This window comes from Sus scrofa, chromosome 14 (genome assembly GCF_054392235.1).
Source record: "Sus scrofa isolate SSC_HxYL_T2T_F1_AM1 chromosome 14, Sscrofa_HxYL_maternal_Yorkshire_Landrace_v2.0, whole genome shotgun sequence".
NCBI classification, from domain to species: Eukaryota; Metazoa; Chordata; class Mammalia; order Artiodactyla; family Suidae; genus Sus; species Sus scrofa.
In genome coordinates, this window is record NC_139396.1 from 122,493,008 (window position 1) to 122,520,857 (window position 27,850).

Below are 27,850 nucleotides of genomic sequence, written 5' to 3' on the forward strand. Positions count from 1 at the left end.
TTTCCCAGGATAATACACCTTGGAGAATTATGGACTGGGATTTGAACCCTGATCTGTCTAGTCCTATAGTTTGTCTTTATGTGATCTCTCCAGGTAAGTGTGTCATCCCAGAGGTGGGATGAATAGAAGGAAGAATCAACGGGTCTTCTAGGAGTACATTTCAAATACTCTGTAGAAAAAAAGACATTTTGAGGCAGAAGCCCCTCCCTGCTCAGCCTGTCAAACAAGTCCATTCAGATGATACTGCTCTTCCTGTGTCCTAGTCCCTGGCTGTCCTCACCTGGGATTTGGTACCTCTGAGAGCACTACCTCTCTCCAGCAGCAAGGGAAACCTGTGTTGAGTCAGTTCCTTGGATACTGGCATGATCCATGGGTGGATTATCTAGGGTACCTTGGAAAGGGTTCTCCTCTTGCCATCAACCCAGTGCCTGAACCACCTTCCTTGCCTCTAGATGGTATATTCTTTTTTTTTTTTTTTTGGCTTTTTAGGGCCACATCTGTGGCATATGGATGTTCCTAGGCTAGGGGTCTAATCAGAGCTGTAGCCACCAGCCTACACCACAGCCACAGCAACACCAGATTCAAGCCACACGTCTGTGATCTACACCACAGCTCACAGCAACGCCAGATCCTTAACCCACTGAGTGGGGCCAGGGATTGAACCCGCAACCTCATGGTTCCTAGTCGGATTCTTCTCTGCTGTGCCATGATGGAAACTCTCTAGATGGTATATTCTTAAGCCAAGCCGATCAAACTAGGACAAGTTCCTTGAGCATTTATTCACAATCTATAAAATACCAATTGGCCAGAGTCCACAGGCCTCTTCTAATCTTGGGAATACAGGACAAATTAAATATCACCTCTGCCTCTTAGAGATCACAGTGGCATTTGAAGACACTCTCTAATGACATTGCACATTAATACTAGATGGGAGGCTGTCTTGAGAGCTCAAGGAAGAGGGTAACTATCTCTGACTGAGGAACTAGGGAAGGCTTAATGGAGAAATAGACTTTGGAGGCTGTGAATTTTTGTACTAAACTAAGTAAAGCAAATTCACAAGTTTTAGGCTGCTGTGATATATCATCTACTGGGAACCCACACTGAGGTGCAAGGCTATTTCTCCACTTGTCTTCCTTCAAAGGCATCATGATCTCAGGAACTGATAGAATGGGTTTCAAACCCTCATTTGCAACAAGGATTTCTAGCCTAACATCCAGGAGCACTGCCTCTGCAGAGAGAGTCTTTGAGTGAAAACCTGACTTCACGGTTCTCCTGAACAGCAGCCCATCTCTTCAGAAACATGCACCCAATGGAATGCAAGGATGATTCTCCCAAGCTTGATATTTTCAAAGACGAAGATATCAATTTCAACTAGGAATCATGTGTAGTTTTGTGTACAGAACTTCTCTTCCTCCAGGATGGGTACAGTTGAGCAAAGTTATAGCTGGATCAGAAAGGGCGGAAAATAGAGTTTCAGGAAATTCAGACAAAATGAATGTGTTGGGACTTCTTTTTTTAAATTCCATGCATGCAAATGATTCGATGGGAGTACAGTCAGTGTTCCAGTGTAAAGATTCTCCCTTCTGGCTACTGATCTTGCAGCAATTCAGAAAACCATTTCCAAGGAAATGGTCACTCTTTCCCTTTACATAACGTTCATAAATGTGCAGGCAAATTAAATGCGTCATAGATGAAATTACCAACCAGAGTACCACCCGGCTGTTTCATGTGAGCTTGGTTTTTGGATCCAGTGTTCTCCAGCGAGCATCACAAATCCACATAATGTTCCCGAGTGCTAAATCTGGAGCTCTGATTTAGCTGACAGATGTTTAAAATCACATTTAGCTGGACAACTCCCGGAGGAGGACACAGCTGCAGATGTGAAAGAGCGCAAGCTCTTCCAGTTAAGGTCGGCGGGAACTCAGCCCGAAAACCTTCAATCTCCATCCGCCTTTTTCAGTCAGGATGGTATGGGCGAAGGAACACTTTCAGGCTGATTCCACCCACCTTTGGCCAAATCTCACTCCCTTGTTGAACTGATGCCAAGACAGATGCAGAAGTTGCATCTTGGGTAAAGCATGGGTGCTCCAGGCAGCCTTAACTGAGTACAAAGGGGGCTGCTAGCCCTTTAAAAACAGACACACAGCCACGTTTTGGAGCCTACTTTGCCCCTCTCTCTGGTGGCATCTCAGGCCTGCAGATGAGTATGATTCTGGAATTTTACTCTTCATGATCAGTTATTTTGATGTCAATCTCTCAGGATAGGTTTAAGTCCATGTGCTGAAGGAGAACGGAGAGAAAGATGGTGCCATTCTTCTCCCCTCCCTCCTCTGCCATCCCCAAAAGTTCCTCCTTCATTTTTTAAAAACAACAAATTTAAAATTGTCCCAGAATCTTTTGTGCAAAATCACATATTTCAGACTTGTTTCAAGACTCAGACTGAAATGGATTTGTTTGAAAATACTGTCTGTGTATTTGATGTGGGAGACTAGTGACCTTTGGTATTTTGTATTTAAAAAAAAAAATGTTTGATGTCTAAAATTTCCCTACTGAGCTTGTATTGTTTCTGGTCTCTTTCTGTGATTTTTCCATTCTCCATCATTCCCCACATTCAAAATCAGTTCTTTATTTACTCAACAGAGGTTTTGACATAGTTATGAGCTCATCCTGATGGCAGCCTCAAATCAATGCAAATCACATTATGATGTCAAAATTGATGGGATGTGAGTGTAAGTTAAACAATTTTAGGACAGAGCCCAAGAGACGCTCTTATACTGTTGGGAGAGTGGCAGGAAGGGATAAATGGAAGATGTGCTGCATTCATATCAGAGAGTGCTGTGTATACCAAGACTTCATTCTCTATTTAAAGTTCTTATAAAGTCATCCTTAGACACTACAAAATGCTCTCAGCAGAAGTTCAGGGGCATCTGGATAGGGTGACAGAGTGGGTTTGGTTCATAATTTTTAGTATGAGGATGAACAGATATTATGTCATGTAGGTGAGAAACTGGGAACACATCAAATGCAATCAATGCCAATTAATCCTGGGAGCCTAGTTTGTAAATGGCCAGGCTGAGAGGCCTAGAGCTAGAGAGAGGGATTCAGGAATGGGATAAATAAAGGAGGCAGCAATAGACTCCAGGGTCAGTAAGAGAATCTCAAAATGATTCTTATGCTAAAAATTACCACAATTATACTTTCTGATGTCCTGGAGGAAGTACACTTTACTGCATGAGTCAGTCTATGATATTGTCTTAGAAACCATGAATTTTTGTTATCTGGAGTAGCGGGAAAATATAGACCAATCCATTGCTATGGATAACTTTAGGAGAGTGGGATTGGAAGAAGAAAGAGGAAAGTGATTCATCTCAAAACCAGATCTGTACAGTTTGGTTTGTTACCACAAACACTGATTGTCTTACCTAAAAACATTCAATAAAATAATTGAATCACACATGCATAAACACACATTCCTCCTTCCAAAAGAAATTTTACTGGATGAAGAGTCAGGAGACTTTAAAATTGCCTAGGAAAATTCTTTGACCTCATCTCTGAGGAATCAAAGTATTTCTGGGAGAATAAAATGCATCAATAGATACGGACAGTACTTTGAGAAGTTGAAAGGGTGTCTGGAATGTAAAATGTCATTATCATTATTCTTGGTAGGTCGTAAAGGGTAGTTTATAAATATCATTGACTGACTATGACATTAATGGTAATTCCTGTAAGAGAGTATTTTAGGCATATATTTTCAGAGGACTTTGGACACTGAAGATAAACATTTAAAACTATGCATTCTGGACCCTATTAAGTAAAACCTAATTTGACTCTTGAAAAGAATGGTCTTTAAAGTCATGTTTTCACTCTGACTTCATAACTTATTTGTTTTACCTTTGGGCAAATTAGTTAACTTCTCTGAGCCGCAGTTTCCATGGCTGTAAACAGAGGATAGAATAGTGTGTTTCTCCTAAGGCTGTAGTGAGAAATACATGAGATAATAGTAACTGTATAACCCTGATATGTACGCTAATCATGACTTCTCACGTCCATGCTCACTTCCAATTATTATTTGATGACTGCAAAAATTCATTCTTCTCTTTTACAAGTGGACAAACTGAAACAATGGGGAAAGTGATAAACTCAAAGCAGTAAGGTAAGGGGTTGGTTAGTAATAAATCCCAGGCCTAGGATTTGGCCATTAGGTCATAATAGGAATCACTGATCAATTCTATAGAGATACTCTTAACTTGGGAGTGTTAGGGACTCGTAATGTCTAGATATGGGAAAAAAAACAGGCTCAGGCCTTTACCAGAGACCTAGGGATCACTGGCACAGGGATCATGAGGAAGTGGGGGAAAGAAAATGTAGTCTCTGGTGCTCTGTTACTGATAAGCGCATATCTCTCAACCTAAAGAACATCTGGATGCTCACACTTAGGAAGGAGGTATGGGAGAACTTGCTTAGATATTCTCTGAAGGAATAGCTGCTCTATCAATTCCTGACAATGGTTGGAAGCTGGAAAGGAAGCAGCAATTGGGATGCTCAGTGTGGAAGAAAATTGATTTCTTTCCTCCTCTATTCACAGTGGACTGGAAGATAAGCTCTAACATCCTACCCAGCAGAGTCTGAATCCTCACTCTGTTACCTATCATCTGGGTGACCTTCATTTATAAAAAGGGGATACTATTAAACCCTCTTGGTATTAGTCAGGAAAGACTAAGTCATGCTGCAGTAACAAATACCAAGTATCAGTGATTTAACACAGTGGAGCTTTATTTCTCACCCATACTATATGTCTAATATGGATCAGCAGAGGGTGACTGAGGCTTCGCTACCTTATGATGTTGCCTGCCCAACACAAGACTTTAGCATCCACCGTTGCAGGGGAAAAGAGCACCTGTTCTTAGATAATTATATGTAGAGGTGATGTCTATCACTTCTGCTTAAATTTCATTGTCTAAAGCAAGTCATGTGGCCACGTCTAACTTCAAGAAGAGAACCAGAAGCCCTGGTGAGCACTTTTGTAATATTAACCTCTACCACACCCTCCCTTTCAAATTATTGTAGGGATTGAATGTTACTGACTACTGTTACAATTTTATTAAGAACCCACTAGAGCCTAAGCATTAGGTGACTAAAACAATGACCAACACTGACTTTAGGCAGTTCAGCGTTTAATGGAGGGAATAAAATTAAACCAAGAGTCAAAACTCAATGTGGCAAGTGCTAAAAGCCCTGAGAACTGTGTACTGAGGGAATAGAAGAGGGATCAAATTAATCCTTTCTGGATGGATGGGTGGGGAATGAGAAGTCTTCAAGGGAAGTTTCACTGTGAAGTTGACACTTATGAGTTTCAACAAAGGAAGGAGTTCACATGGGGAGCATAGGAAGAAAGCCAATCCAGGTGGAGAATGCAGCCTCCACAAAGGCCCAGAAAAGAGAGAGTTGTTAGGGACTGAATGTTTGTGTCCCTCTCCCAAAATTCATACATTGAAACCTAACTCCCAATGGGTGATATATGGAGGTTGAGCCTTTGGAAGGCAATTAGGTTATGAAGATGGAGCCCACATGAATGGGATTAATACCCCATAAGAAGAGGTCAGAGAGCTAGCTCCCCCTCTTTCCACCACATGAGGATACAATAGGAAGTTGTCAGTTTTCAACTTGGAAGAGGGCTCTCTCCAGAACTTAACCATGCTGGTACCCTGACCTCAGACTTCCAGTCTCTAGAACTGTGAAAAATAAATTTCTTCTATTCATAGGCTGCCAACTTGTGGTATTTTGTTATAGCAGCTGGAACTAAGAATGGATGGTGAGTACTTTCCAGGAACTATAATGAACAAGAGTTCACACTGGGAAACTGTGGGAGATGGTGGTGATAAGTAAACAGAACCCAGACCACTGAACACATTGTATGTCTATATCCTAAATAGAAATATTTTTTAAATTGCAGGATTACTGATGCTGTATCCAATGGTAAGTCTTAAACATAGTGCAGTAAGGGGCAGTAGAAAGTCCTCTATTCTAGCCCCAAGATCTGTTCAATTAGTTTGTTGAATGAATGATGCTTGTTAGCTCTGTGACCTTTGGCATATCAGGGTCTCAGTGCCTTCATTTGTAAATGAAGGGGTTGAATGAGGTAAATTCTGAGTTTCCTTCAAACACTGAAGTTCAAGGAACATGACTCAGATATGCACTCTCCATGGTGCTTCAGTCCTAGAAAGACTGCCAAGCCAGTTTGAGCAGATAATTTGACACAACCTCCCTAGTTTCTGCAGGCATCATTCCTGGTAGGCTATTAGTTTTCAGGGGAAGCACAACTTTCTGGTATGGGTAATTCAATAATGACTACAAAAGTATAATACTTATGATAGGTGTATAAATCCGGGCACTGCCAAGCTTATTCTTTGGGTCTCAACAATTGCAACCAAGGGGGAAAAATGTATTTCTTATCATTAAATCACATATTTCAAGATCTTATATGTCTCAGAATTTCTGATTTAACTTGAAATACATTTTTGTTCTTGCACTATTCATAGGTGCCAAAAGGGGCCTCTGACCAAGGTGTTAGGTCTGTGGCTTATGGAACACCTAGCCTTATATTTGGTACTTTATCAAGGCATTAGAATTATTGTACTCTATTCAGGCCTCAGTGGAGTCTGATGGACCTGGGCTATTGAAAACACTCTGGTATAGTGGTTAAGAATGCATATTTTAGAGACAAACTGTCTAATCTTTAAGGGCTTTGGTTTCCTCATCTGAAAAGTTTTTAACAAGCAATCAGAAAACTGCTTAGAGCAGTGCCTGTCACCTCTAGTAATGTTAGCTATAATTATAATTATTAGTAAGAAGTTGAAAGTGAGGCACTCCCAATAAAGATGCAAGGATAACATGAAGAGAATTTGAGCAGGTGGGGTATGACTCAAGATGCAGAGAAATTATATGGTGGTTGGGAAACGGGCAGGGATTCTCTGAGCACCAGAACAACTTTGTTTTCCAAAGTAAATCCTAAACCAACCATATTTTTATATATTTGGATTTTAAGAATAATTATTGTTCCTCATGTTAACATTGATGGTAATAATGGCATTATCGCAATCAAAAGTGGATTTACTGGGAAAAACGGAGCTTAAGCTTCAGCCTCCTCCACTTGCATGAACTCCTTCTAAGGTCCTGTACTGAATTTTGTTTTCATATATTTTTCTCTTTTTCTTAGAGAAGGCTGCCTCTCACTCAGTGCATAAGCTCAGGCTCTCCCCAGATCTTAATCTGCCTAATTGCAATAATTGGGAGATAGGGAAGTGTGGTTAAGGATCCAGGCTCTGGACTCAGAATGGCCTTGTTCAAGTCTCGGTTCTGCCATTTGCTACCTGGGTTAGTTTAGGCAGCTAAGCACTCTGAGCCCAGGTGTCCTCATTTCTCCAAAGAGGATTATAAAAGTACTACCTTCTTGAAAAGATCGTTCTAAATATAAAATGAGATTATGTAGAAGTGCACAATTAATATTGTTCATTCTAATTGATTTATCTTTCCCTTTTGAGTAAGAAGAGAGTTTGGGTTTACTTATAGGGTACCTGAGTGGAGAATTAGTCTGTCATCCCATTAGGGTTTGCATCACGCAATACTTTTTTTTTGAATCCCTTTTCCTTCATCTTTCAGGCATTCAGTAGCTCAGGTTAGAGAAGTTCACACAGAAAATATCATAAAACTTGTAGAACTGATTTCTATTTGTTGGGCTTTCTGATATGGAGGCATTTTAGCTGGGTAAAATTTGGAGTGTATAGGTAAAATCTGAATGCTTTTTTTAATGAGGCTAGTTAAGACATAATGACTGTGAGTCATGAGGTCCCTTGAAGCGGCAGACAAGTCACTTCCCAGGAAAGCTCACCCTCCCTAATGACAATGATCCACTTCTCTGCAGGCTCCCTTGAGGAGGTAAATGCTGGATTTGCAGCAGATTTGTGCAAAAAGCCCTATGGAGAAACACGGGGCAGTGGAAAAGGCTCTGGAGGCTTATGTTTCTTAGAGCTTTGGAACTTAAATGGTAACGTCTGGGTCACTGATGAGGCTGATCCCGAAATAACTCCCCTGATTTCTGGCCAAAACAGAGGGCTTTTCCCCTTTATGATTAACACAGCATGTTGGATGCCCAGCAGTCCCAGAATACTTTTTACTCTTGGCATTTCTAATTCTGTTCCTTTTTAAAGTGGTGAAATTATTCTCTTTCAAGCAGACCAATAGCCTAGAAGTTGAGGGTGAGAGCTGGTTTCCCAGACAGAGAGAATCTATTCTGGTTTTCATGGTTTTATCGTGTCACAGTTCAGACCCCTACCTTCAAGGAAATCTTTCTTTTAAAATGCACCCCCCCCACACACACGCCTTATGCCAAAAGGCTTCTACTTTAAAAATACCCACAATGCCTTGTATGGCTGCCTGGAGGGCCACCACTTGTATGTGCCTTTCAGAGAACCTGCTGTGAGGAAGGTAGAAAGCTGGTGCTCAGTTTCTGCATGAGTCTCTAACAGGCAGTCTTTGCTCTGGTGCTCTCACACGGCCAGTCTGGGATAATCTCAATGTTGCACTACCCAGTCCTCCTTCCTTCTCTCCTTTCACAGGTATCAGACCTGCATCACTGGCTGAAAGCTTTTCCTATTTACTTCTGCTCCCTGTACTCTTTATCTTTCATAGGCATTTTCCTTTCTGCATCTAATTGGATCTCAGTGTCTGCTTTTCAGAATGCCAAACTGATACATCCTCAATTCTATTTTTTATTTTTATTTATTTATTTATTTATTTATTGCTTTGAGGGCCACACCTAAGGCATATGGAAGTTCCCAGGAGAGGGGTCAGATCAGAGCTGGAGCTGCCAGCCTATGCCATGGCCACAGCAACTTGGGATTCAAGCCACATCTGCAACCTACACTGCACGCAGCTCACGGCAATGCTGGATCCGTAACTGAGCAGGGCCAAGGATAAAATCTGAGTCCTCATGGATACTTGTTGGGTTTGTTACCACTGAGCAACAATAGGAACTCCCTCAAGTCTATTTTTAATGAATTAAAAATCTCACAGAGTGAAGACTTTGGTAGTTTGGCAGATGTTTGAGGATACACTGCTGCCAACACATGAAGTGGTTGGTTCCTGAAGGAAAACTCTACACATATATACACCTACCCTAACATGTAATTTACAAATTATAGACATTTGAATGATATAGCCAGACCTCCACATTTCCAGTTTGGGTACATTTAAAAAAGATGTCTAATGATGGAAGGGAGGCATGAGAAGAAGGGAGGAGGGAGAGGGGAGCAGAGAATCTGAGTGTGGAGATGGAGAAGGGCAGACATCATCCAATGTCTTCATAAGGGGCTCAGACACCACACTTGGGAAAGATGGTAACCTGCCCGGACTAGCTGTTCTCAGGGAAATTTGGGTCTTTCATATCTTAAGAAGGAAACTCAATTCTGTGGGCTTATCATCTGAAGGAGAAACTTTGGTGTAAGATTTGCTAGTAAGCAGAAAAGAGTCTATGAATGGTTGGCAGTGATCAAAGGATGCATTAGGGATGACACTTTGTTTTATTATAGGCTTTTCATAGACTTTTGAACTTTGATTTTTCTATTAAAGCAACACTAATTGGATCTTTTTAATATATGCTATGCTACCAGTTCTAGGTTGGACTATCTCAATATCTAACTTCACTGTTAGAGAGAGGGTACTACTGGCCTGTACATTTACACCATTTAGCATCACTGGCCTGTGACCACTAAATGCCAGTCATGCCCCCACCAACTAGTCATTGTGACAACCAGAAAACTTGCCATACATCTTCAAAGGCCTTGCCCTGCTTCAGGGATGTGTTATTTTCTCTGGTTGAGAAAAACAAAGCAATTGCCTCTGAGTAGGTATAGCCATAGTATGAAACAGGGTGGAGAGGAGGTTGACCCCATAGCCCACAGGCTGTATGTCACTCAATACAATGAGAGTTCCTTAACGACAAGGGCAACATATGTCACTTTTGTCCTTGGTGCTTACATAGCACCTACCACATAATAGGTGGTTGTGGGCTGTGGGATCCAGCACACTGGGGTTTAAATTCCTTATCTGCCACTTTCAAACTATTGTGGTATTGGTCACTTCAGTGTTCCTATATGTAAAATGGAGATAATAAGAGTATCAATGAGCTGATCTGTGCAAAGCTGGAGATATAGTGCCCAGGTGGAAAAATTCTTCAGTAAGTAGGAGTTACCATTCTACTGCTAATAAGTAATGTTGGTGGATCAAACATGTAGAAATCAGAAAAAGCAACAATTCTTCCTTTCTAGGAAGAGCTCCATAGTCACTGCATAAATTAGAACATGTTCTGAGTGATGTAAACAGAGTTAGGTTGGATGAAGTCAAATAAGAATTTATTGATTCACATAACTAAAAATTCCAGGGTGGGATTCAAGCTCAAATGATGCCTTCTGGTCCCGGTTCATCTCCATTTCTTGCCTCTGCCTTCTACTGTGATAACTTTACTCTTGACCTTCCTGTGGAGGCCCTGGCAACTTTAGAGCTGCCCTCCACAGTGGCACAGCTATAGTAACTCTGGTGTCAGAGCTCCTCAAATCTAAGTATAGTGGGAAACTCTTGCAATGTACCAAGCTTCAATCTTATAGAATGAGTTTATTTTGTGTTTACTTTGCCCTGAACCAGTTGCTGTGGCCAACACTGTGGAAATGTTGATTAACCCAGGTGTAGGGGTGATGCCCCATCCTGGACCACACAGACTGAGGATGGGAAAAGGGACAGTATCCAAAAGATGTCTTTGGAAAGAAAGGCAATAGGTGTTAGGGAGACAAATGTTCACTGGAATCAGGAAATTGTTGGAGCCCATGATAAAAGACCCATGAAACACAGGGAGGCGTATCTTTTTTGGGAGAAAAAGTAATATAATGCAAAATCCATCAAATCTATCAGACTTGTTTGGCAACTTTAAAAATATTTTATAACCATGAGATTGAATAAAATTTTTCCTGCACAAGCCTCTAGTTTAGCATTCAGAAAGAGTGGATGTGAAATGACAGTTCTCTGAGTAAAGGAGTATTTACAACAGGATTCCTGCAGCAGGTTCTCTAAATGTGAGTAGGATTAATTTACTAAACTAAGGTTCTGTGCATGGAAGAACTGGTTTTTTTTGGGGGGAGGGGACAGGTGCTGCCCAGGTGTTGAATCTGAGCTGCAGCTGTGGCAATGCTGGATCCATTTATTCTTTCTTTATTTTTTCCTTTTTTGGATTCTTTTCCCATACAGATCATCACAGAATATTGGGTGGAGTTCCTGTGCCAGGCCCCCAGATCCTGTAATCCACTGTGCTGGGACCTGAGCCACTGCAGTCAGATTCTTAACCCACTGCACCACAGCAGGGACTCCAAAAGAATTTTACTAGTGTTTTTTTTTTTTTTTTTTTGTCCCTGAGATTCATGTTTTCATTGCTTGTTTGATACAGTGGCAGAAAACCAAAATGACAGTGATATTAACCAGTTCTGAGTGGTCATTCTCACTCATCATCAAACCAAGGCCTGGGCTGGCTCACTCCTAGAGTGTGTACATGCTGAAATTGGACACTTGGGGTTCACAAGGTTTAGATAAGCTATTTGGATGACTACCACATGATGGGTCAAGGACAGTCATGAATTCTGAGGGGCATCTGCTAGAAGGTCACAGAACTCCAGAACTGGGCAGCAAGGCTCTCAGAAGCCTTTAGTTGTGGTTTAAACTGTACTTTGAGGAACCCTCAGAAGAAGCCAGGAGGAGTCCTCTTTCACCTGAAGGGCTGTTCCTCCTGCATGTGACTGATTTATTTACATGATGATGGAAGATTTTGTCTGAATAACAACATCCATGACTAAAGCAAACTTGGAAATCCACTTATCTCATCCAAATCCTTTATATTCTGGTGAAGGCCTGAGAAGAGGAGCCATAAGCCTTCCAAACTTAGAGGCATTTTAGGTTCTGGGAGAGAGATGATTTCTTTCACAAGAGGAGAGAAGGGGAGCTACTGTCATGGCTCAGTGGTTAACAAACCTGACTAGTATCCTTGAGGATGTGGGTTCGATCCCTGGCCTTGCTCAGTGGGTTAAGGATCTGGCGTTGCCGTGAGCTATGGTGTAGGCTGCAGACAAGGTTGGGATCCTGAGTTGCTGTGGCTGTGGTATAGGCCAGCAGCTACAGCTCCAATTCAGCCCCTAGCCTGAGAAGGTCCATATGCCGTGGGTACAGCCCTAAAAAGACAAAAGAGGGGAGAAGGGTAAAAAACTAAAACAAAATAATGACATCTATGTCTACATATATAATCTCTATCATTTACCTTTGTACTGCTTGGTGATTCTTACAGCCAGGAGATGTGAATTAGATCTGTCTGTATCCTTCCTGTGGTCAAGATCACCTTCCTATTAGACTGAGGGTCAGGTTTATCTTCCAGCTTCTTTCTATACCTTTGTGTGTGTGTGTGTGTGTGTGTGTGTGTGTGTGTGTGTGTTTCCCCTGAGGATTTAGCTGACTTTGCCTGTCTTCAGGCCCGACACTCCAAGAGCAATTTGAGGCCACTCCCTGCTTTAGATACTGGCTTCCTTCAGCCTCAGTTGCTGTCCTATGCCTCCAGGGTTCCTAAAGCAGAAGTGGTGGCCAGGTCTCTTTCCTGGCTATGACACTGTCTCAAGAGGGGACTCCATGTTTCCATCCACTCGGTGTTTCCTTCTAGGAGCAACTTGAGTCTGGTTCTGTTCAGCATCCTCAGAGAACTTTGTACAATGCTTGTCAGATAGGAAATACTCTGTAATGTTTGCTGATTTGCATCCATTACTAAAATTTACAGCAGGGAGAAGGCCCTTGTGAGATCCTACCAGTTCATTTTTTTGTTGTTGTTGGTTATCCAAAGAACACATTTTTCAAATCCTAATTATCTCACCACTGGATGGGAAATAGACACCATCCCAACTCCCAGGCAAATACCTTTTCTGGATGACCCTGGCAGCGTCCCAGGAATGAGCTCATTTTTCAGAAGGGGATTCTTCTCCCAAACAACAAACCCCTGCTTTGGGGAAGAGAACAAGAAATTCCTTTGGGATTTCTCTTCTCAAGCTTCTAGAGAGCCAGTCTTCTGCAGGCAGAGATGGCTTCCAGGCTGTTCATACATAAACTGCTGCTGGCGGGCTGGTGGCCTGTTTGATATTCTGAGGTCTAGCAAAGATTTAGCTCCCGGGGGTCACCAAGAGGTCATGGTCTCAATGATTTCCTCTGTTATTTATCTTTGGCTTGTGGTACTGGAGCTTGCCTTTGATAGAGGGCATTTCTACCACAACTGCACAGAATCAAGCACTTCAGTGCTTTGGTTTGAGGTGGAGAAGGGTTGGCTTCTAATGCTCTGAATATGTCCCTGAGTACATCTGAGAGTATCTAATTCTGCCCTTTTCTGATGAGCAAATTTATTTGGGGGGGGGGGGGGCTTCCAAGGCTCAGGTTAGGAAAGGAATTGTCCTGGTGAGGTCAGCAGTTTTTAGTTTGAGTAATTCCATTTTCAGCTCCTTAAGAGATACTCCTCTTGCTATGAGACAGAGATGAAAGCAGCACTTCTTAGGCCTCGGGTGCGTCGTTACTTTCCTGAACTGCTTATGACTCACTTGCCACCGCCCTCAATGCAGCCAGGGGACCATTTATGCTGAACCAGCCTTTGGATTTCTCTTCTTAATGACAGCAAACTTGTGTGGCCAGCTCACAGGTCAACTGCTGGAGCATCCCAGGACTGGTCAGCTAAGCAGGCTCTTGGGTTTCCCAGGAGGACTCCTCAGCGTGTTTCATGTGGGTTTGCTAACCCCATCCTGTTTCATTATGATTTAAGACAACCGTTATCTCTCATCTGGGTCAGAAAGTATGAGTTGCCTAGGATTTCAACCATACATGAGGGGCCTGAATTAAACACCTAGCATCGTGGCCTGAAAAACTGGTTGCAACATGTCCTGTGCTCTCATTCCCTCAAAAAGTATCTCACCAAATGGAAGCATTTGGTTCTAGAAGTTCCTTTCTGTGTGCTGCTCCATCTCTGCCACAGAGTGCCAGGACAGACAGTGTGCTGAGCTATGTCGGGTCTGTCAAAGAAAATGATGTGATGTGTGCTGAAGACATTGCCATCTGTGGGAGAATGCAATCTAGGCTCGACACAGAAGGAAAAGGAAGTGCTGTTACGTCAGGAATATGACCAGTTAGTCAAATTCCCAGAACAGCCTGTTGCTTCTTACGGTGGTGGATGTGTCCCAGCCTCTTAGCAGCCCCAGATTTGAACTAAGGGAGAACTGTTAGGTATAGGGGCTAGACAGGAAAGAGGAGTGATATGTTTTACATATTTTCTGGCAGTGGATTTCTATATGAAATCCAGTTTACTTAGTGTCCTAGGGCACTGAAACAAAAGTTTTATGAAACAATACCTATATGTCACCATGTTATTTTCTTTTTCTGTTCTTTTCCCATTCTTTGCTATTTTAATTTAAAAAACTCTCAGCTCTCTAAATTGCTATTATGAGCCACTTATAGGTCAAAGCCCATATTTCAAACAACAGCACAGCATTAGCATATATAAGCAGCATCCTAGGAAATTTTATATAATATGGATCCCTGGGCCTTTCTCCAGAAATTCTAATGTATCCAGTCTCAGGGCCACCAGATTTGCATTTTATATTATGAAATTCTAATTTGACCAATGTGAGAACAGGGAAGTGTTTTGATCTTTGATATATCCCAAGTGTTTTGAATGGAGACCCTGGTACAGAATAGACACTTGATCAATGTTGGCTGGATAAATGAATGAATGAAAAAGTATACCTAGTGATTTAAATTCAAGTGGCCTAGAGATTACCATTGTGTTTGATTTGTCTTCAATTGTCTTATTGGAGTTCCTGTCATGGCTCAGCAGAAATGAATCTGACCAGTATCCATGAGGATGCAGCTTCAATTCATGGCCTCGCTCAGTGGGTTAAGGATCCAGCATTGCTGTGGCTGTGGTGTAGGCTGGCAGTTGCAGCTCCGATTCAACCCCCTAGCCTGGGAACCTCTATATGCTGCTAGTATGGCTCTAAAAAAACAAAAAAAAAAATTGTGTTCTTTTGGAGAGAAACATTTTATTTCACTAAAATTTCAAGCTTACAGAGAAGATGAAAAAATAGGACAAAGATGTCTCTTTATCTTTTATTTAAATTTCTAGTTTAGCCACATTTGCATTTCTCATCTCCTTATCTATTTTTTTTCTTCTAAACCATCTGAGAGTTAGTTGTAGACAAAATGCCCCTTTACTACTAAATACTTCAGCTTTTTTTTTTTTTTTTTTTTTTGCTTTTTAGGGCGGCACCCACAGCATGTGGAAGTTCCCAGGCTAGGGGTTGAATCAGAGCTATAGCTACTGGCCTACACCACAGCCACAGCAACACCATATCTGAGCCATGTCTGTGACCTACACCACAGCTCATGGCAACACTGGATCCTTAACTCATTGAGTGGGGCCAGGGATGGAACCCACAACCTTATGGTTACTAGTCAGATTTGTTTCTGCTGAGCCACTACGGGAACTCCCAGAATGTATTTTCTAAAAACAAGAACATTCTTTTATTTGGGTTACAATCTGAGGGGCCCCTAGACTAGAGGTTAAATGCCTAGATTATTAAACAGTGCACAGTGCCTATCTTCAAGTGACTCCATTCTCCATCCTAGTCCCACCAGCACACTTCCCTTTGTATCCGTACTATTCTCCTTGGTTTTATATGGAAATAGTCAATCTCCAGACTCTGAGTCTCTGACTTGCTTCAAGTGCCCCCACTGGGTACACCCCTAAATCTTCTAATTTGTGCATTCTCCAATGCAGAAATTATCTAAATGCCTCTGAGTTCTCTGGGAAAATTTAAATAAATTGCAAATTCCTAGACTTCAGCCCTGGAGGTTCAATTCCGGTAGATGGGGGTGTATGGAATCTGCATTCTCCCACCTCAACCCCCACCTCTCTTGCCTTCCTCCAGGTGGCAATGGCTCAGCCAGGGTTGGGAAGCACAGTTCCTGTGACCTCTCCCCACTGTGGACTATTCTAGTTAGTAATCACCCAGACTCTGCTGGATCACTTCCTGGGATGGCAGAGAGAAGCCCCCAGAGGTCTGCTGCCCATTGGAAAGTTCTGCTGGTTAGAAATTTCTTTTGGTCATTAGCTTCAGTTTAGCTTTCCTAATGCTACTGGTCTTGGTTCTGCTCTCTGAAGCACCTTAAAACAAGGTCGAATGGCAGCCTATTTGTTCCTTATAAAAATATAGTAAAAGTATAAAAATACAAAAATAAAACCACAGAAAAAGTATAAAAATCACTCAAAATCCCACCACCTTGAGAACTTAAAATGTTGGTCTATTTTTCTTTAGTTTTCATATATATATACATGAAAACTAAAGGAAAATAGATATATATATGTATGAAAAAAATATATATGTGTATACACACACACATACACATATATATAAATACACATTACATGCACCTTATGTTTTTATAGAATGGAGATTATACTATATTCTGGTCTTAGTGTTACATATTTTGGGTTTTCTGTCTTAACAGCATATCATAGAACTATTCCAGACAGGCAAGTATGCTTTGAAAGCACATTTTCAAATGACTGCATTAAATTCCACTGTTCTGATCTACTGGAATTTATTCAGCCATTTCCTATTAGTGTTTATTTAGGTTGTTTCCAGGTTTTTACTATCATAACTGAAACATACTACAAATAAATTTTCTGTATCTTTCTTTAAACTAGATTCCTTTAAAATTATAATTATCGAGTCAAAAAAATCCTTAAAAAATTTGATACATATTGCCAACTTACTATGAGAGAGGATGTGGACATTTTAACCTCTAACAGTCAGTTTTGATCTTCTTTTAGAAGTTAGTAATTTTTTAAAAGATGTCAATTTGATAAGTTAAAAGTTGCATTTATTTGTGGTTTTTAACCTGCATTCTTTTGTTCACTCATGAAGGAGAACATGATTTTTATATTTACATATCTATATAAAAACACACATATATATACACACATGTATAAGTATGTATATATTTTGATTATTTACCAGGAAAAACATGTTCATATATGTGTATATATTTTTTTTCCTGTTTTTTTTTTTTTTGCACTTTCTGTTAAATAGGATATTAAAGGGGAAATAGATAGACTGAATCTATTTTTCTACTGGAGAAAGGGGGGGGGCCTCATGCTTCTCTTATAGGTTTGTAAGTGTTCTCCTACCTCTTTTTTAAAATGTAGGAAATATCAATTTATTCTTCTCTTTTTAGAAATTGTGGTAAAATATATGTAACATAAAATCTACCATTTTAAAGTGTACAGTTCTGTGGCATCAAGTCTGTTCACACCATTCTGCAACCATCATCACCATCCATCTCCAAAACTTCTCCATCTTCCCTAAAATTCTGTACCTATTAAATATTATCTCCCATTCCCCACTTCCTCCAGTCCCTGGCAACCACCATTCTATCTTATGTTTCAATAAATTTGAACCCTCTAAGAACCTTATATAAGTGGAATCATAATATTTGTATTTTTTATGACTGGCTTATTTCACATATCATGATGCCTTCAAGGTTCATCCATGTTGTAGGAGCCTTTTTAAAGGATACACAATATTCCATTGTGTGTTTATACCACATTTTGTTGATGCATTCATCTGTTGATGGGAGCAACTTGGGTCACTTCTACCTTTTGGCTATTGTGATAATGCTGCTATGAATATGGGTGCACAAATATCTAGTCAAGTCTCTGCTTTCAATTTTTTTTGGGTTTATATCCAGAAGTAGGAATGCTGGATCATATGGTAATTCTTTTTTACATTTCTGAGGAACCATCATAACATTTCCCAAAGCTGCACCATTTTATATTTCTACCAGCAATATGCAAAGGTTTCAATTTCTCCATATCCTCACAAACACTTGTAATTTTCTGGGGGTTTTTTGGGTTTTTTTAGTTTAGTTTTTTTTTTGTTTTTTAGGGCCACACCTATGGCATATGGAAGTTCCCAGGCTAAGGATTGAATTGGAGCTGCAGCTGCAGGCCTACACCATAGACATAGCAACACAGGATCCGAGCCACATCTGCAACCTACACCACAGCTCATGATGACGCTGGATCCTTAATCCCCTGAGTGAGGCCAGGGATCAAACCTGCATCCTCATGGATACTAGCTGGGTTTGTAATCTGCTGAGCCACAGTGGGAACTCCTTGTTTGTTGTTTGACAATAGTTACATAATAGCTCTGAAGTAGTGTTTCATTGTGGTTATTTTCTCTTTCATCAAATAAAATATGACAGCCTGCCCTGATTTCCAGCAGCCAGATGGGAAATTCAATCTCAGTCATTTGAGGGGGGAGTCTCCCTACTTCCTAGAATCACACTAGTGCTTGGTTCCAGGAAACTAGAGGACTGCCAAGTAATCCCAAATTCACTGTGACTGCTTTTGACAGCTCCTTGTCTTCACCCTTAGTGACACTTTGCTTCCAGGGAACATGTGCAGACTTGAAATGTATTGGGTTCTGGCTCCATGGCGGTTTTGCTGACTCCTTGAGGATCTTCTACCAAACAGGCTACCCAATCTCTCACCCCATTCCAATCTGGTGTATAATGATGTACTCATTTTAATTATGGGAAAATTTTATCGGTTGACTTTAAGGTACTCTTCATGATATTTCTTGCATTAATTTTCAAATTATTAATTATTTAAAACACATAGAGTATAAGAAATATATAACATATTCTCTTGAACTCACAATTTTAATACATTTTAATAACTCAAGTTTAAAAAGAGACATGTGCAAGGACATTTATCACAGCAATGTTTGCAAGAATAAAGATTTAAAGCACTGAATGCCCATCACTGGGGAAATGGACAAATAAACTGTGATATATCCATAAAATGGAAGTGTGTACACTAGTGAAAGTGGATGAACTAGGTCTATGTGCCATGATGTGGAAAAATATTAAGAATATAACTCAGAGGGGGAAAAGTTCCAAATGATTACATACAAATTCTATAAATTAAAAAACTCAGAAATAATCACCATAGTTTTAGGAATACATACATATAATCTCCAAAATATACAGACAACTCACGCAGCTCAATATAAAAAACAAACAAACCAGACAACCCAATCCAAAAAATGGGCAGACCTAAATAGACATTTCTCTAAAGAAGACATACAGATAGCCAAAAAACACAGGAAAAAATGTTCAACATTGTTAATTATTAGGGGGATACAAATCAAAACTGCTATGAGGTACCACCTTACACTAACCAGAAGGGCCATCATCAAGAAGTTTACAAACAATAAGTGCTGGAGAGGGTGTGGAGAGAAAGGATCAACAGATGTTTACTAAATACCTCTTATGTGCCAGGCCTTGATTTTGTGGATCTTGGACTTTTGGTAGCAAGTAGCTTATTGAATAAGTTAGCATACATATGATTAGTATCACAAGAGTAGGGAGACTAGATTGGCTGGGGAAAAACAGGGTGCTGTACAAGGTACGCCAAGGAGCACATGAATAAACCATAAAGCATTTATTCATTCACTTACTCAAGAGTCAATAAGAATTTCGAAGGAAAAATGACTCTAAATGAAGTCAAACTTGGAGTTTCCGTTGTGGCTCAGTGGTTAATGAACATGACTAGTGTCCATGAGATGCAGGTTTGATCCCTGGCCTCCCTCAGTGGGTTAAGGATCCGATGTTTTGCCGTGAACTGTGGTGTAGGTCGCAGACATGGCTGGGATCCGTTGTTGCTATGGCTATGGCAACTACAGCTTTGATTTGACCCCTAGCTTGGGAACCTCCACATGCCATGGGTGTGGCCCTAAAAAGACAAGAGACAAAAACGAAAATAAAAAGATAAAAATAAATGAGGCCAAACTTATTGTGGCATGTGAACACAGTCCCTTATGAGTTTTATAAGTAGTGAACTGGCTCCGTAGCTAGTTTTAAAGCTACCTTTAGATGGGGTGATGGCTATGAGAGGAATGATTTTCCTAAGTCATATCTCACTAAGAATAATATTAATAATAACCGCTCACATTTATTATTTTCTATATGCAGAGAACAATGCTAAACACTTTATATATTAAACTCTATAACACTCAGAACAACCCTAAGGTAGGTATAATTAGTATTCCCCATTTTATAGCTGAAGCTTCTGAGGCTCAGAGGCATAAGAAACTGGATTCTAGATTATATATCTAGAAAGTGGTGGGTTTAGGACATCATAGAACTTACCAGGGGTTGAGCTTTTTAAAATGAAGGCCAGGGACAGGAAATGAATCTGCAGACTTAGCCAAACATGTTAAGAATGTGAAATAACTCACTCCCAGTTTTCACAGCATTTCAGAGATTAAGTAAATAATCTTTAGCACGATTCAATCCAAGCATGCAATTCTTTGCATTCAGCAGACACACTTGCCAAGGAGAAGACACCGTTTGTTGCAGAGAATGCTTCTATTTTACATCAGTCTCAGAATGACCTATCCTGGTTTCTTTCCAAGGACCGCTTTAGAGCAAACTCCCATTTTCCCAAGCACAACTCAACAACAGGAAAAGAGAAAGTGTCCCGCTGCTAGTCTTAGGTAGACTCTACTATTGTTTTATGGATGTTTTGAAGAAACCTAAAGTTTTCAACCTCCTGAATTCCACCATGATTTAATCAATGAAAGACTCTCCTTAACATAACTCTCCTAAGTGTCCTATGTAAATGCAGAAGAAACTGGCCTTCACAGGGGCCTCACTGACACCAGAAGGATCTGCTTATACTTTTCTTCCTACTCTTCTTCCTTTCCTTCATTATCATCACCATCGTTGCTATCATTTATTAAGCACTTACTATGTGTCCAGTATTATATTATGGCTTTATGTATACTGAAGCCTCACAACAATCTTTGAAGTAGCTACCTACTATTAACTCATTTTTCAACGATGAAGGAGGCTTTGAGGTTGTTTTACTGCAAGGCCACACAATGAGGAGCAAAACACAGAATTAAAACACAGATCTATTTAACTCCAGAAGATGTTGTTAACTGCAAAGCAGTAATGCCCACCTTAAAGGATTTACAATGGGGCAAAAGATCAAAAAACAAGGGATCGGGTGTGTAGATCTAAGATAAATCTACATTTACATAAAGCAATAGGATGGAGATTTAGAGGTCATTGATCTTGGGTCCACAGACCCCTGAATGTTTAAAATAGATTTTGGAGGGTTTGTAACCCTCTAAAACAAGAGTCGGCAATTTTTTTCTTCTTTTTTTTTGGCCAAGCTGATGGCATGCGGAAATTCATGGGCTGGGATCGAACTTGAGCCACAGCAGTTACAATGCCAAATCCATAACTGACAGGCTACCAGGTAACTGCAAGCAATTTTTTTTTTTAAAGACCAGATAGTTACCATTTTAGGCTTTGTAGGCTATATGGTATTTGTTGTAAACACTCATACTACTGTTGTGCAAAAACAGCCACAGATGATACCCAAACAAGTGGGCAAGGCTATGTTCCAATAAAACTTTATTTACAAAAACAGGCAGCTAGTCAGCAGGCTTTAAAATGGTATGCAAATTTTACATGCATGCATCACTATTTTTGTTTTGCTGTTAGGAGAAGATCTTATAGCTTTCCACAGCTTCTCAAGTAGGTTCAAAATCCAAGATATATAATAACTGGTCTAAATGGTCTTCAAGCCTCTCTAAACCTAGACATTCCAGGATTCTATGATTTTACGTGCCTTCTAAATTAAAATGCTCTTAGAAACTCTTTCTCCTTAGGAGGCTCATTTGATGGATTCTGCTATGAACTCTTAAGTGGACTATAGTTACTGTCTATTGCAAAGAAAACAGGGCACAGTACCATTTCAACCTTCCCTGAGTTACCTGGCCAGATGATACTGTCTGAAACACAAGGACATTCTTAGATTGGATTACAGCCGCTCAATCCTGCAGTTTGAAGTTTGCAGAGGCTTTTTCCTTTTCCCAGAGACCACATGCTGTGTTGCACTGAGCTTCTCCACAGAAAGCACTCACTCATCCTAACCACTCTGATACCAATTTGGATTCCTGGAGTCAGCCAGGTCTGCCCAGCTATGGTGTGGAGGGGAGGGATGTTGTCAGCGTTTTCCTGATGGACCTCTGATTCTGTTTGGAGACCTTCTCTCTCAAAGAAACATGGTTCTTTCTCTTAGGATTCCCATCTTCATGAGATAGAGCATCTTATTTACTGTCTGTGATTACACTGTGTGCCTTTACCCTGCCTCCCACTCTATGGGACTTGTCTTCCTCTAACTAGCATCTTTAGGTAGAGATGGCTAATTATGTTCCATCCTGTCTACCACAGAGCCTGGTACCATGATTTGCATATTTTTTTGGGTTATTAGCACTGAGATCCCTGAAAGCTACAGGTTTGAATTCTTGCATTACTTCTGAAATATCAAAATAATGATCACCCAATCAACTTGAATAAAAAGCAGCATTGACTACTTTAAATTTAGAAAAAAAGATATATTAAAACAAAAAATTATAAATACTATGAATCATAATGTGATTGCATTTATATTCCAGATTTCTGAGAACAGAGAATTCGACACACAATAAGAAGGGGGAGGAAAAAAAAGGAGGGGAGAAAGAAATGGTAGAAACTGATAGAGGAGTGGAGAATTAAACAAAGGGAATGGAGAGACAAAGCAGAATACGGAAGCAAGGCTGAGTGCAAACAGAGCCTGTTTGTTAACCAGCTACTGCTGGGTTGAAATTCAGTGTCATTAGGATGCAGCCATTTCTCACAGCAAGTGCCCCCCAAAGAAGGAAATAAACCAGCAAATGAAAATAACAGGAATATAAATTATTTAGCCAGTACTTACGGAGACTTTATTCCATACTAGACTTCAGTATATATCACATCAGGATTAGTGTTAGCTCTCTGAAATGAAACATCAATAAGAGGACCACATGGCGCTGACTGTACCTCCAACAGTCATTTCAGTTCAGCCTTAATTATCATGTTCATCTGGCAGCAGCATGGTGCCACGTAAATAGAAATGGGTCATGGCAGGCCTGGGTTCTTGTTTTTCATTTGATTACGTGACCTTGGTTGGCCAATCTCTGTGCCTCAGTTTCTTCATTTGTCAAATGTGAATAAGCATTCTCTGCTCTGTGTATTTCACAAGAGTGTTAAGAGGATGGAAAGCGTACACACACACACACACACACACACACACACACAAACATACTTGGATGAGTATAAAATACCAGATAAATGTAAAATTGACCTTCTTTTTACTTAACAAGGTAGTGAGTAGGAGGAGGGGTGGGGATGATGGCATTTTGCACAGAAGGCTTGGTGACTCAATGAAGTGTTGTCTTTTTTTCCCTCAGTAATATCTGGTCTGGGATTATTACTGCTTTCTCGATGTTTTTAGACATACTTTTCCCCTTCAGAAACGCCAAAGGTGAAAAATACTATTCCACTGCTATAATTTGTCACCCTTGCTGCCTGAGCAAGACGTGCATAGACAGTTTAGTAATTAAGCTTTTCAACACTGCATCATAAAGTTTTATTCCAGCAAAGGCTGTATTTATCAGCTAACAAGTATTAAATCACCCCACTGCTCAAGCCGTTTCTCACTTAAATATGCTCCTTTCAAAACAGAACTGATTTCCTTGGCTGGCTTTATTTAATAAAAGTTCTTATTGGGCAATATTGGGGTACTGTGTGGTACTGTGGGGCTGACATACATACACCTTGGCAACTGTTCCAAAAGGTACTGACCCCTATTTCCCAGGGGAGTTGGATACCTTCGCCCTGGGTCTTTTAGGGCCTCCTGGACATCTGGGTCTCGTGGGCCTCTGGGATGGCTTCCAGCATAAGACAGTCTCATATCCATTTCAATTTCTAAAGAGGAAGAGGTAAATGAAAATAGACAACACAGCTTTTGATCCATTTTCTTTCCTTTTTTGAGCACCAGGGAATTGATCTGTTCCTATCAGAGGTGGAGCTAAATGTAAAATGAATTTTCAAAATGATTAAAATAGCAAAGAAACAATGATTTACAAACTGAACAGGGTTGAGTCTTGTCTCAAATTGACAGTCTTTTCCAAGCAGATGCACAATTATTAGAGAAACACACTTCGAATGAATAGGTATTAAAAGTCATCAGTAATGGCTTAGAATACTTTCTCTAAGTAACCCATCCCACCTTCATAAACCATTTGTTTCTCTCTTTGGAGTATATACACTCATGAGACAAATGTAACATTTTTTTAAAAGCTTCAGGATGCTTTCAGTCAAATGGCTCCAAAATTATATGTTAAAAACAAAATAGCTAGTATATTCGAACGTATTTTTCTACCATATTTTAAGAGTATAACCAAAATAAAAACAAATGTTAATCAAATATAGGCCAAAATGATGAAAGAAATATCAGTGTTTTTCATCACATTATACTAGAGACAGCATTAATTTTCCTTTTCCTTTCCATGCTTTTAAAAATAAGTGACATTAACCACATGTGGGCATTTCAGTTTTTCATCAATTGACTGCCTAATAGGACAGAGAATAACATTTTATCAAATCAAAAAACCTACTCTGTAGATATGTAAACAAATTCTGCTCATGCCTGGGTATGTGTATGCTTGACAATGAGCATGTAAGGGTGAGATTTTAAATTCTATAAGGAGTCTTTTGTTGAACTTTTTTTAGTTTGAGAGGCTGCAACAATGTTTTTCCTTCCAAAATGACAAAACAGAACTCACCATGTTACCTTCCAAATTAGCAACAGGTAGCTTGTTTGGAAGGCTGGGAATCAATTTCTTTCCAGCCAGTAAGTCATGGGGTTGTCACTGAAGCATGTGGGTGATATGCTGAACCACTAAGTTGGCAAATATTGAACTATTTTAAGTGCATCTATTTTCTGGTTCAGTAAGCTTTTTTGTATTAAATTCATTTAACTTGACACAGTCTAAATGCCACAGCACATACTAGAGAGGTCATAAAAGTAACAGCGCTATCCATAGGAGATAGCATAAGTTAAGATCAATATAATATCTGTTTCTATTTAATTTTTACCTTTTATATTAAGACTGGATTCTTTTAAGGTTAAAAAGTACTGTGTGACTTGGAAGTCAAGTTGAATCTTATTATTTTCTGAAAATGTAAAAAGACATTTCTTTGTCAGTCAAGTTGCCCTCCAAACTGCATTCTTAGAGATGATGACATATGTGACCTACAATTCAGGATCATTTAATAACTTGGAAGAGAAATGAGAAACAAAAATTACACTCTGTTACCCACAGTTTGGAGGAATCTTGTAGTTCAGCAATTTGCAAAAACACTGAATTAAGGACATACATGAAGATTTATGGGGTCTTGATAATGATTACTCTTTATTTGGGGTTCAAATTTTCAAAAGGATAAGAAAGGTTTTTGAACATCAACTCTTACTTTGATTGGAAATTATCTGGGGGGAGAGTCATTTGCTATCCTCAAGCATTGCTTTGCCTCCAACAAGGAGTAGTCACAGCAATTCAGAAAAGTGGAGAAAAGCATAAAGTACAAGGAATTTTTGTTCTAGCATGAGTTGTAACTATTGAAATTATAAAATTGATTTTATACCCCATATGAAAACTAACAATAAAGAACAATTTTCCAATAATTTTTCTCAACAAAATAGAAAACAAAATAATCAATAACAGAAAACTGAAAATAAAACCCTAAAATACATGTTAAGAATAAGAATCCACATACTAAATATGATTCTTTAAAGCTTCCAGAACACAAAGGGCAGAAGTGACACAGCCATCAAAGTTGGACTGAGTAAATCCATCTCCTCCACACACAAGAAGAGGTTTGAGGTGGAGGGTCATTTGACCAGGAAAGTTGGCTGCAGCATTCGTCACCTGAAAATGTTAAACAATTTAAAAAAGAATCAGAATCAACATTCTGTGCTTGTTGTGCAGTCATGTCAATGCCTACTTGGGGAACATTTCTCTACCTGGCGAAATCAAGATGTTTGACAACCAGCAATGGAAAACAAAGCCAAGATCCCTAAATTCTTCTCCTCGCCCAAATGTTTACACTGATATTCTTAAATGTTTAAATTTTCAGTTATTTGACAAGATAATCAGAGGTGCATTGAACTTCAAAATTATTAGGTCCTAAACTGCTAAATTAGCTGAAAGTAAAGTGCATTTTTTTCATTGGGGAAAATGAAATTCATGAAATCATTTACCAATTATTGAGAACCTGCTATGTGCCAGACAAGGTGGATACTAAAGAGATTTAAGAGTCATATCCTTAAGGAGTTTTCAGTTAAGCAGGACTGCTGGCACATAAGTGTCTAAGGCCTAAGTCAGGATGAAGGACAAAGTACACACAAGAGAGGAAGCCAGCACCCAGAGAGAGAAAGCTTCAAAGGGGCAGGCAGGACTGGTCATTTCACTTGAGTTTTGATGGATGCATAAAAGTTTGCTGGTGGAGGAAAAGGATATAGGGCTTTCCAAAGAGAAGGAGCAGCAAATATAAGCACCCACAGCCTATGGGCACTGTTTAGGAGTGTGTGTGTGTGTGTGTGTGTGTGTGTGTTGGGGGAGGGATTGACTGAACGAAGGGACATGGCTGAGAGGCAAGATAAAAGGAATAGAGTGTTGCAGATTTTTAAAATACAAGATTTATAAGTAAAGTCTGTGAAGTGTATAATTCGCTTTTTTTTTTTTTTTAATTTATGAACCAAAAGCAGGGAGAATCAGCTGAAGTCTGGGATTTATTTTATTTTGTTGAACCAGGCTTATAATATTTGAAATGATGGAAAAAGTATAGCAGTTATTTCCTGGAAAAATTATTCTCAAAATTAGAATGCATGTTGCTAATGAGCACTCACAGCAAGGGAAATGAGTAGGAGGTGAATGAATTTATCTTAGACACTGGCTACTGAAGAACCAAAAACTCCCTAAAAAACCAAATTACACAAACCTATTATAAAGGTAATCTCACTCGGGACCATTTTCCTGCACAACTTCCAAGGGGTGCCATTCATATTGACTACAACGTGGCAGTTCTGGTCTCTCTCATACAATGTTTTCATGAAGAGTAATAGAATAAGGCCTATGAGGATTTACTTCTTTAAAAAATCACACTAAAAAAGTAAAGAAATATAATAAATGCTACTTGGATCAGGGAGCTGAGATTTTGGCTCTTAATAGGCTGAATTAGTAAATGCTTTTATAATTTTTTAAATCAGAAAAACTTTGCATAGATATGTTTATTTATATGTCATATTTTGATTTAAGAAAAGAAGCAGTACAATTATTTCCTTCTTGAATTGCTAAAGATATGGACCTTTAAAGACCTGAGTCACTTAAATGCAAATGTACAATGTTAAGAGTATCCTCTCACTTTTCTGGAGGTCACTGGATAGCAATATCATCTCTCTTACACATAGCAGATAATCTGTAAGAAATGTGAGTCACAGTTTAATTGTTTTGTTTGTTTGTTTTTGGGTTTTTTTAATTGATTTTTTATTGTTATTTCCCCCAACACACTTTTTTTTCCCCACTGTACAGCATGGGGACCCAGTTACACATACATGTACACATAATTTTTTCTCCCATTGTTGTGCTGCATTGTAAGTATCTAGACATAGTTCTCAGTGCTACATAGCAGGATCTCATTGTCAATTCATTCCAAAAGCAATAGTTTACATCCGTTAACCTCAAGCTCCCAATCCTTCCCACTCCCTCCCCCACCCCCGGGCAACCACAAGTCT

The 27,850-nt window shown here is 39.7% G+C and overlaps 1 protein-coding gene across 21 annotated transcripts in view; it reads right to left on the reverse strand.

Annotated features, from left to right (window-relative positions):
* RNLS (renalase, FAD dependent amine oxidase) overlaps positions 1-27,850 on the reverse strand; it is a 417,533-nt gene that overhangs the window by 106,361 nt on the left and 283,322 nt on the right. For 4 of the 21 annotated variants that reach the window (XR_014827661.1, XR_002338668.2, XR_014827663.1 and 1 more), the window contains 3 exons: positions 25,834-25,985; positions 23,886-23,982; positions 22,936-23,010 (listed from right to left, as the gene is read on the reverse strand). Coding sequence is in view for 5 of the 21 variants with exons in the window: in XM_005671259.4 (XP_005671316.2) it covers position 23,982; positions 25,834-25,985 (153 nt within the window). In the remaining 16 variants the exon portion in view is untranslated. Of the gene's footprint in view, positions 1-18,826; positions 20,385-22,935; positions 23,983-24,020; positions 25,986-27,850 lie in introns of those variants that run through there. The other 17 variants (XR_014827657.1, XR_014827656.1, XR_014827659.1 and 14 more) reach the window with 7 other exon arrangements.